This window comes from Hyaloscypha bicolor (assembly GCF_002865645.1).
Source record: "Hyaloscypha bicolor E unplaced genomic scaffold K444scaffold_19, whole genome shotgun sequence".
NCBI lineage: Eukaryota > Fungi > Ascomycota > Leotiomycetes > Helotiales > Hyaloscyphaceae > Hyaloscypha > Hyaloscypha bicolor.
The window spans coordinates 466,555-478,941 of NW_020194521.1; the positions used below are offsets into that span (position 1 = coordinate 466,555).

Here is a 12,387-nt window from a genome sequence, read left to right on the forward strand (position 1 = left end):
TCTCCAATAACAATCATTTTACCCAAGTCGCATTTGACCTCGTTCGTGCCCTTGAACCGTCGCAGGTTCATCAAACCCCTTATTCTCCTGAACCTGAACAAGTCCATCACATTCGATAGGGCTTCTCGTCTGCATAGCAATTTGTTTCCCGCTCCTCCGGAAGCGTTCCATTCAATATGTAGGCCCTTCCGACGGAATCCGTGCAGCTCGAAGGATGGACCCTCGATGTATGGCCGTATCCGTGATGAACAACCATTCTCGCATTTTGACCCATCTCCTCAAGCAGCCTCCTCCCGTTGCGCAAAGGCGTTGCAGGATCATATGTTGATGCAATGAGGAGGACTGGATTTCTTAATGAATGGTTGAGATCGCCGCGATAAACTTCGGCTGCGCTAGACCAGTACGTCGTGAAGTGGCGGCAAGGCAACACGTTGAGAAACCGAGAATTGCCAGAGATCCAGCTTCGATCTGTCATGTTGGCCCACAACTGATCCCACCAAGCAAGCCCTTCTTCCGGTGCATCGTAGGCATCAGCACAGATCACTAGGGAAATGAGCTCATCGGAGGAATGCTTCTCGGCGGGACATGACAACGACGGCTTGTACTGCCATTGTCGGTCGAGAGAGGTCGCGGCGAGTGTAGAGTTACCTGCCTCAAGTTCATATAGCATCTGCGCGGTGGCTGGCCATGTCGTCGGATCGTACAGAGATATGTAAATCGCAAGAACCAGTCCCGGATACGTAACGAGGGACGGACCATTCGATTCTGTGTAACCCGGGGCTGGCCGAGCGAGGATCGACTCAAGAAGCGTGCCCATGCGGGCCTCCAGCTCTTCGAGTGTTTCCGAAGGTCTCGCCAATGCGCAGTTCTGACGACCAGCTTTAACGCACTCGCCTAGGAAACCATCACGCCAACCGTCGGTAACGTTGTCGAGCGATGTCCAGCCCCAGCCACCGAGTTGCCGATGATCCTTCACATATTCAGGCCCGTCTAGGATCATGCGACCAACACGGTTGGGGAAGATGTTGGCATATGTCTGGCCGATGCCGGTACCGTAGCTGACAAAGTAGGCCGTCAACTGCTCCTCATCCAATGCTTTCCGTATCTCTTCTAGGTCGCGTGCAACCGAGGCGGTGCTGACAAACCGACCAAAATCGCCGAGTCGTTGTCGGCAAGCATAGAAGGTGGCGCTGTTCATGGCGTCGGCGATTTCGAGCTGTCTTTCCTGCTCTGAGGTTTCTCGATACTGGCCTCTCAGTAGTGACCAGCGGTCGCGGTCTGCATTATGAGGGAAGCACGCCGCTGAAGGAAGAGAGGCATTCACACCACGGGGGTCCCATCCGAGGACATCAAACCGGCCATCACTGAAACGCTTGGTCACCGCTTCGGCGGCACCCCACACCTGTAATGTGCCGCTGACTCCGGGGCCGCCGGGCTCAATGACGATAGTGCGTTCACTCTTAGCACCCGCGAGAGTGGAACGGCTACCAGCCGGGGAGTCGATGCGAGCAAGACCCGACACCTGGAACTTGGCTACAGCGAGACGGACGATCCGTGCGTCCGAGTCGTTAAGGTAGTCAAGCGGCAGATCTAAGTAGCCACACAGATATATTCCACGCCCTGCGTATGGGTCGTCGCTAACATGATCCGGATCCGGTGCGGAGCCTCCCCAGCTCCAATGCTTAGGGTTGGGGTCGAAGAGCGCGGCCCACGTTCCCTTCGGGTCGCTGTCATGTAGTGGAGGGAGAGAAAGAGCTTCTGTGCAAGGAATAAAATTGTAAGGATCGTTGGGCAGCGGAAATCGCCCGTAAGGCTGGGTCGAGGTGGGAGATTCGAGCGAAGTGGCTGTCACTGTGGCATCGTCGAGCAGGCTGTCTCTCAAGATCGAAAGACGATGGAGTGCAACAAGCCCGACAGCAGTGCATGCAATCCACGCTGTGCGGGCCCACCGAGGCGGACGCGAAGAGTCTTCGACGGCCAAGGCCGCAAGCTTATCCATCAGGCTCGGTGACGGAATACGCCAAACTTTGGGGTTTGGGTTGGGCAGCGCGAGTGGAGGATAAGGCAGGTTAAGGTAAAATTCGAAGAAAGTCGTTCGACTTTCTTCCAATAGGAAAGCGTGCAAGTCACTCGTTACCACGTTAACTGGGCGCTCAGCACACACAGGGGTGCTGTCGGTGGCTAAGCCCAAACCATGCAAGATCGCACCATGCCGTCACCTGCTCGGATTTTACCTGTCGGGTGCGGCCAATAGGAGGAGCCTGCCCCAGCATCCTTCCACTACCGATGGCACCACGCGGGCACCCGCATGGCTGCCTTGAAGGCGTCCCTAAATCCCCGTTTTGCGGTGAGAGAGCCCACCAATTGAATATTGTTGCTCGTATGGTGCGGCGAAACTATCACCACGCAAGTTGACACTAAGACCGTAGGCTCTCTGACCAGGCGTCTCTGAGAAATCCAGAAATGCGCCGGAGGCACCGTGGCAGATGGTGTATTAAAGTCCAATGTCCCCGTATACAAACGAAAATAGGAGGTCACGATCGTCCCTGTTAACGCGAAACTTTTCTTCTACCAATTAATGCCGAAGAAATGGCGCAGGCAACCATGACGGAGAAGCCTACCGAGAGGGGGGTGTCGCTTATAGAAGCTTCCCAGACCGTTTGGGGCAAAACAGGACGCATGCTGATCATAGTTGGGTGAGAACTTGCCCAGAAGAAGTCGGAATCACCCCCTGGGCTAACTTGCAACCTTCTGAGGTAGCCTGGCAATAATCATGATCCTCTTGTACTTCTAAGACATCGCACCCCTTACCCATAGGCCGGGCATGAAACTAATATTCACTAGTGAGCTTGATAACACGACTGTCTATGTCTACAGCAACTACTCCATGTCGGAGTTTAGCGCCCTATCTGCACTTGGGTCGTTGTTTACGGCCGGCATAATCGTCTTCGCCGTTGTGAAGCTCCCGATCGCCAAGCTCTCCAACATCGTCGGCCGAGGCTACACCTTAGCGGTCACTGTCTCGCTTTACACCATCTCATATATCTTGATGGCTTCGGCTCCAGGCATAGGCTCGTACACCGCTGGCAGTATACTTTACAGGGTTGGGCAGTCCGGCACTAACGTGATGACGACTGTCATCATTTCCGACATCACTAGTCCTCGGCAGAGGGGGTATGTAGACAAAACGGGAGGAGCTCCAGTATTGCGAGAGGTAACAAAGTAACAGTTTGGCCATCGGCGTCTCTTACTTCCCTTACCTCATCACACCCTGGGTGTCTGGTTTCATTATCGACAGCGTCGTCAAGGGGATTGGCTGGCGCTGGGGAGTTGGCATGTTCGCGATCCTCATGCCCCTCGGAGCCTGCGTCATTATCGGCACCCTCATCTATTACCAGCATAAGGCTAAGAAGGCCGGGCTTGTTCCGTCCAAGGAAACTACGATCCGGAGCTTTTGCTCCGGCATTGACCTAGGCGGCGTTGCCCTTTTCGTGGCTGGGTTCGCCCTGCTGCTTCTTCCCATGACCATCGCCGGGTCTCTGCCAGACGGTTGGCGCACGCCGTGGATCGGTGCCCTTATCGTTGTCGGCTTCCTTATCCTGCTGGCATTGCCAGTCTATGAGAAATTCGTAGCGGTCAACCCCATGCTGCCGGTATTTTACTTCAAGAATGCAACCATTGTGTTATCGATGCTGCTGATCGCTGTCGATTCGCTCGGCTACAGCGCTACGCACACGTATCTGTATGCATGGGCAACGGTCAGCCACAACATGTCCGCTCGAGACGCGACTTTCTACATGTACGCAACGTTTTGCCCTAGATCTTCATATGAAAGAGGCGCTGACCCACCTTTCAAGCTTCACCGACGGCGTGACCCAATGCCTGATGGGCATCGTCGCCGGTTGGATCATGCTCGTCACCGGCCGATACAAATGGCTGGCCATGGGCGGCGCGGTGATCCGGCTGATCGGGTACGGACTTATGCTCCGACTGCGGGGGCAGCAGAACAGCATCGGCGAGCTGTTTACCCAGCAAATCATCCAGGGCGTAGGAAGCGGCATCATGCAGACATCCTTGCTAGTGCCGCCACAGGTCGTCGTCCCACACACTCAGATCTCGCAGGTTCTGTCTCTGACTCTCTCCATGTCATTCCTTGGCTTCAGCGTGGGCTCCGCCATTGCGGGAGGAGTCTATACGAATACAATGCGACCTTCGCTGTGGGCATATCTCGAAAGAAATGCGACTCAGGAGCTGGTAGATCAGTTGTACAATTCGATCACCGGTGTGCCACCGGGTTGGGGGACCCCGGAACGGGATGCAGTCAACCTTGCGGTGAGTCATCAATGCTCCCTGTTTCGAGCTCATGGGACTGGAGTCAAGGTTTTGACAATTGTCTTCGACAGTACACCGACGTGACGAGAAATTTCGTTTACACCGCACTGGGTGCGTCTGTCCTGGCGATCGTGGTGTGTTTCTTCTTGCCGGATCTTTTGCTCCCTAAGTATGTTTCTCCGCAACACCCGCCATGAATCCGGATCAATACTGACCTCTTTGCGTGAAGGGATCACATCCGCTTAACAGGCCATGGAGTTGTTGAGGAAGATATCGAAGATCCTCGGGAACGGAAATGACATGTACTGTCAGTTCTTGGAGGCAGACGTTCGATTCTTTTGCCCGTATTGAAATCTGTAGTAGGCCCGACCACTGGCTGCAGCACGACACTGTCCAAACTGGATTTAGCCTCGGCCTCTCCTTTGCATCGCATTCAATATAAGCCCCTCGACGCTTCTCACAACGAGATGCGAATTTTGTCCTTCGAGCCTTCACATGCAGGACGAGACAGAACTTTTGTCCGAGTTCACCGTGACAATTTCCATTACAAATGAGAATAGTGGGAACTTGGAGGGAGTAGTGATGTCAGTTGGTGGCAAATCACGTCCTTGTTTCATTGCTTGCTTCATGTTTAGTTTCAGGCCCCCTTATATGTATATCCTCACTCTCCTCTCCTAGACTCATCAATTGATCAGTTTACAGCTCTGCATCTGACAAAGCCAAATAGCCACGCAAAACGGACCGTGTAACCAAGACATAGCGGCTCAAAGCAAGCAGTAAGGGTCCTCCTACGCCTCTCGTCTTCTTCTCTTCTTACTGGGGCCTTTCATATCCGCTTCCGTCATAGATCCGTGATCTGTAATAACTACGTCGTCCTGCAAATCTTCTTTCTCATTCTTTAGCCCTTGGATGGTAGCTTCTAGCCTTCAACATTAGCGGGGCCTCCATCTGATCACAACAACGACACATATGATCAGGATGCTCGTCAAAAGAAACAGCCCTCTGAAACCACCGTTGCCTCGTGGATCCCGCAGCGGCTAGGAGGCAGACCTTTATTACGAGGACCAATCTCGAAAAATGTAGAGTGCGAGAGGGTCTTGGGTAAAGAAATAGTATATCATACTGGTTGTGGAAAGTGTTTGCTGGAAATCACGTGTTTGGCTTCTCAGTCTTATTTCTTAGAATCTTAGACAGAACAATTTTACTATCATTTGCTCTATATACTCTTGCTTATTTTGAAAGCATCTAATAGAAAGGCCTTCCAATAAAATATCCCTAGGTACCTAAATTACTCATCCCAAATAACTGCCCGGTATGCAATACGTTATTCCTCTCTCTTTAACTCCGTTTCACTTGTTATAGCGGCTGCTATACCAGCTCGGGGCTACCAACAAGTCAAAAACTCAGGGTTTTTATAATTTAAAACCCTAATTGCCGTCTAGTAAGTTAAAGAAAAGGTTTGCTAAGATACTATAATATGCTTTCCGAATTAATACTATAAGCAAAATCGGTAGTCGCTTAGTAAAAGCATTCTCGGCAATGTCTGCTAACTTAGATTAAAAGGGTTTGTATTACTCGAATACAAAGTAATTTTATAATAGTAATTAAGTATAATTTTTTTTTTTCGTTATCTCAAAATTAATTAATAAGCTTACTACTTCTACTCAGGTACTAATTACCTCGACTTATTCTCTCCTTATCTAGCTTACTTAAGCAGTTCCTGAATAGTTTCTAAATAGTACCTATTACTTATTTATATAATTAATCTTTAATCGAGCTAAATAAAACTAGAAATCTTATTATTTTATTTTTATTAAGCCTTAATAATAATCTCTAGAAAGCCTAAATAGATACCTAAAAATCCCGAACTAAACTCTTATAAAAATAGATTTATATTATATTATAAGTAATTACCTATAATAATAAAATATAAAGGCCTTATTTTTTTATTACTATTTTCTATAAACTTATTTCTTGCTTTTATTTATAACCTAAATTCCTTTTTCTTAACTTAATTATTAAATTATTATATTATAGTAAAACGTTAATATATATAGAAGTTAATTAATTAAGAGCCTTTCTAAACAGAAACTAATTATAAGATAATTATATTAACTAATTATATTAAATAATATAATAAATACCTATTATAAAAAGAAAGAAATAATATTCTTATTATTATTTACTTTTTATTACTTAAAAAGAAATAGTAATTAAATATAAATATAAAATAAAATAAAAAAAGAATAAAGAAAAGAAAAGAAAAATATTATATAAGAAAAGTTATATAAAGTTCATTTATTTTTGCCTTTTATTACTTTAATTCTTATTTACTAATTTCTTCTTAAATAAATTATTATTACTAAAAATATAGCCTATAAGCTAGTTCTTTTTCTTATTACTTAATTTATTCTTGAATTTACTATTATTAAAACAGGCTTATTCTACTAATATAATAAGAATTTTACTTTTATTAGTTATATAGTTCTATTATATAACCTCCGGATATTTATATAATTTGTAATTCTTTTATATTACTTTTTTTTTTTTAGTTCTTAAAAATAAACTAATCTTTATTCTTTAATTCTAGTTTTTATATATTATAATTCTATATTATAAAAGTATATTCTTTATTTTATAATACTATTTGTTTTATATTTCTATTATAATAAGACTTTAAATTATTGCTTTTTAATAGATTTAGTAATCTTATTTTTTATAGCCTTTTTTATAAATATCTTTTTTTTATTTTTCTTTGCCTTTAGTATTAATATAAGTATATTATTACTGGCTTTAAATAATAAGTATTAAAAACTAATATAATCTTTAAAACTAGTTAAATTTAATTAAATTTACAGGTATTTCTTATTTATTTATATTAAAAACTATTTCCGAATTTCCTTTATTTTAGTATTATTAAAAGTAATTAATATATAGTTATAAATAAAAAGAATTTTAATATTATTACTATAGAAAACTCTTATTATATAATTAATAATATTAAATTAATAGGCCTTTTTAATTCTTATAATAATATTACTAATATTACTTTTTTTTAAATTATACTTACCTTAAATAATTTCAATTAATAGCTTTATATTATTAAGTAATATAATTATAAAAAGAATTATATTTACTTTAGTTCAAATAGCTTTTTTATAATATATTATTATTATTATAAGGCTAGGCTTCTTATTTTAAATATAATTTTTAAAGTTTTTAATAATATAATTATAAGAATATTTTAATTATTATTAGTAATAGTATTAATCTTAATTTTCTTTTTTGAGTTTTTATTCTTATTTCTAATTTAATTATAATTATTATTATTAGAAAAAGCAAAATATAGCTTTTAGGCTTATTTATTATTCTTTTTAAATAATTTACTAAAATAGTACTTAACTCGAATAAGAATATTATTATTATTATTTTCTTTATTATTTATTAGCTTAATTATTTTAAAAATAAACTTATATATATTAGTTTTTTTAATATATATTATAAAAGTATTTCGTTTTTTTAAATATTTAATAATATTTGAATTTTTAAATAGTTTTCGGGATTACTAATAATATTAAAGAAGTTTTTAAAGTTCTTATTAATAAAAATATAATTCTTTTTTAGCTTTTTATAAATTTAATAATATACTAGCTATAATAATAAAATACTTTTAATTAATATAAGAAATATTATACTAGTATTAATAATAAGTTATATAATATTCTTTTATATAATATTATAATAATTAGAATAATTACTATAGCTATATATATTTTATAATAATTAATATAAAGAAAATACTTTTTTAATTTTAAGAAAAACAAATATTATAATTTATATTAGTATATAATTATAAAAGTATAATAATATTTCCTATAAATATATTTAATAAAAATAATTATTATTTTATAATTATTATTTAATATTTCTTATTAATTAATTATATTTCTTTATAAAAATTATTTTTAATTACTTTTTATAATTTATTATAAACTCTAATATATTATTAAGAAACTTTACTAATTACTAGTTATTATATTTATTTTCTTATTTTATATATTTTATTAAATATTTAATATTATAATTATTATATATTATAGTAAGAATTACTAATTTCGAACTAGTATAATTACTTTACTTAGTTAGAATCTATATATCTATATCCTAAAACTTTATACTTTACTTAAGCTCTTTTCTAGCTAATTTAATTAACTCTTTTACTATTTAATATAACTTTCTATTCTATAATCTTTATATATATTAATTATAAGCGCGGCCTTATACTAATAAGCTTTCTAATTAGTATACTATAAAAAGTATTTAAGAGCTTATTTAATTATTTTTTTGAAAATTATATTTTAGTTTATATTTTTATTATTAATTAATTAATAAGAACTATTTCTATAATTCTTACTATTTCTATAAGCTTAATTATAATTATATTAGAAGCTATAATTAAGATTATTATCCTAAAAAACTATAGTTCCTAAGTAAACTAGTTTAATACTTTCTATAGAATAGCTAGTAATAAAAGTATCTGAAATAAGATTAACTCATTTAATAATAAAGTAATTAAAACAAATATAGTAGCTTTTTCCAGGCCTTTCTCTATAATTAATAAACTTATACTAAAGGAAATAGAGAATTACTATACTAGATACTAAATTAAAACAGAGAATTAAAATAAAGATACTTAATTTATAACTAAAAAAAAATTAAAACCAGGATTTCTATAGCCTATAATATTCGGGGATATTAGAGATTACTATTTAGTACTCTTATAAAACTATAAGATCAAGAAACTAGACTAGATAAATAAGCTAATATATTATTATATAATTTAGGTAATAGCTCTATTAAACTATTAATATAGAAATCCTTATAAATTTTACTTTAGGATTTAAAGAGAATAAATAGAGCTTTATTTATAAGATTCTTAAAGCTTTATTAACGAAATATAATTCTATAAATATAATATAAATTATTAGTATTTAAAGAATATATAGCTCGGTTCTATTACAAGGATATAAAAGAGAAATAAGCCTAAAGTACTAGTTTACTAATTAGAAAAAGGTACTTAACTATACTAAAGCTCTTAAAATTACCAAAATCGAAGATATTCTAGTAATAATCGAGTTTTTAATAGCTTTTTAGTAGAAACTCGTACTAATCTAGGTAATAAAATAGCTTAGTAATCTATATAATAAAGACAAACTAGGGCTTCTAATCTTTATACTCAAATAATATAGCTAGATATTTAATTGGATTATTTTAAAGAATTAGAATACTAAATACTTAAGAGCTCCTATAATCTTTATTATAATCGGGAATTAAACTTATAAAAAATCGAATAATAAACCCGATTCGAATAAATATAAGTATTATAAGTACTTTTATAAGAAATTCAAGAACTTTAAGTATTACTAGAATTTATTTAGTTATATTATTATAGAAATTATAATTACTAAATTAAATAAAACTTAAATAAAATTCAAGCCTAATAAGAAATAAATTAGAAAAATTCGAAAAAGGCTTTTAATCGAATATTAAAAGAATCTAAAACCTTAGCTAGAAAAGAAATATAATATAAAAATTATTAGTAAATAAGCTATAGAGAAACTAATATCCGGTACTAGTTCTAAAAAGAAACCTAAAATATCCGGAATCTAATATTTTAGGAACTTTAATATTATTTTAATAGATCTAATATTTATAATTCAGAGTCCAGATTAAGAAATTTATATAATACTCGATTTCTTAAGATATTTGCTTTCTTAAAATACCTTATTAAATAATTATAATATTATATATCTGGTTAATAGTAAGAATCTAATTAATTCTAATACTTTTATTAAAATAAAAATTAATAATTATATAAAAGCAGAAATAACTAATTTTCTAATTATTAGATATAGTACTTATATAATTAAAAATATAGTTAATAGACTTATAAAACTATATACTAAAGATCTAATTCTTTATAATATTATAGTTATTAAAGGGTTTTATATAAATATTATTTTCGAGGCTTATTTAGTAAAAAAGAAAACTTAATATAATAAATATAATTTTATAATTAAACTAGGAAATTATAAAGAAAATATAGTATTAATATAATTAGAATATAGGTTCAATTTAGTTTTCCTTAAATATAAACTATTCTTTATTTATTTTAATATTTTATTCGAGATTTCTACTAGTACTAGTAATATATTTATATTTCTAATACTTAAATATTTAATTAGAGCTTAATATAAAAGATTAAAAAAATATTTTAAGCCGAGAAATAATTTTTAAAAAAAATAATATATAAAAGTAAAATATTTAGCTTATAAAGCTCTATAAAAGCTTATTAATTATATATATAATATGAAAATTAATAAATTAATAAGAATTATATACGAATTTTATATTTAGATATATATTAGGTAAGTAATCTTATATAAGCTAATTAAAAAAAGATTTATTTAATTATTCTAGAAAATCTTATAAGATTTATTTAATTACCTAAATAATTATAATAATTCGAGCTAAATTCTAATTATTAAAAACAAATTTAATAAAAAGCTCTTTAAATACCTTTTACTAAATAAAGGAAATTTACTAGTATTTAATATAATTAGGGATTTTAAATAATAAATATATAAATAATATAATCTTTTAATTACTTATATTAAATATAACTAGAAAAAAGTAATTATTTTAATCTAAATAATATTAGTTTATTAGATTTAAATAAAGAAATAAGATATTAAAATTAAGCTTTCTTTTATATATATATATAAGCCGAATAGTAATATTAAATATATAGAATAGGAAATTATAAATAAAGTAATTATAATATATTTAATAACTAATATATATAAAACTAGAAAAAAAAGAAAAGAAATAAATATAATAAATTACTAGCTAAATATATTAACTTATTATAATTATAATATAAGCTTTAAGCTTTATAAAAAAGAATCTTTATAATAATTACTATAAATAAAATATAATAGCTATAGCTAAAGAGGCCTTAAAAGAAGTTTAAAGCTATATTAGAAGAAATATATTTCAAATAGCTAATTAATATAAAAAAAAGAATTATTTTTTTTAGAAAAAATAAGCTTAAATCTTTTTCTTTTCTTTTACTTTTATAGTAATAAAAAAAACAGATCTTTATTTATTATTACTTTATTACTATTTTTTTTAACTATTTTTTTTTAGTATATTATAATTCTTTCTATTATCTTCTAATAAGAAAAAATATAATTTAAAGAGCTTTATAGTAAAATATTCTAATAATCTTATATTTTCGAATTTTTAATTCTTAGATATAAAATTATATATACTAAAGAATCTCTTACTATTCTAATTAAGCTCTTTTATATTTTAATTTCTTAAATTATTTATTTTATTTATTTTATACTTTTCTTAATTATTATATATTTATTAAATCTCTTATTTCTAAAAATATATTATTATAATATTAGGTATTAATATATAAGATTTAGCTAATTCTCTTTATTAAATATATTATATAGGTTTATATATTTATTTCTAGTAAAAGCTATATAATATCTATAAGCTCTTTTATAACTAATCTTATAATATTATTTTTAATTCTTTAATAATAATCTTATAGTATCTTTTTATTTAATTCTTTTTTAATTCTAATATACTATTACCTTTAGATTTCTTTATATCTTTTATATACCTCTATAAATTTGTTTTTATTCTCTTTTATAGAAACTATTTAGTTTCGGGAATTTGTTTCTTAATATAATATTAATATAAATTTAGAATAACTAGGTTATATTTATAATTTAAAGAAAGATCTAATATATTAAAAGTAATAAATATAATATATTAAAGTTCTTTATTTTCTTTATTATTATTATTATTAACTTCTACTTTTTACTAGTAAAAAATAAAATAACTTATTAATATTATAAGAATAAAATAACCTAAATATATATTAGCCTATAATTATTTTAGTTAAAATTAGAATATATTTTACTTTTATTTATATTATACTTTTAAGTATACTAGTTTATTAATAACTTCTAGCTT

General features: G+C 32.7%; 1 protein-coding gene across 1 annotated transcript; it reads right to left on the minus strand.

Moving 5' to 3' along the window:
• Positions 1-106: 106 nt before the first annotated feature.
• Positions 107-3,401, minus strand: K444DRAFT_640860 (alpha/beta-hydrolase; the record flags this gene model as incomplete). Its single annotated transcript, XM_024884539.1, has 4 exons — positions 107-1,813; positions 2,285-2,316; positions 2,622-2,682; positions 3,261-3,401. 4 exons carry the CDS (start codon positions 3,399-3,401, stop codon positions 107-109), a joined length of 1,941 nt encoding a protein of 646 aa, XP_024741506.1.
• Positions 3,402-12,387: the final 8,986 nt, after the last annotated feature.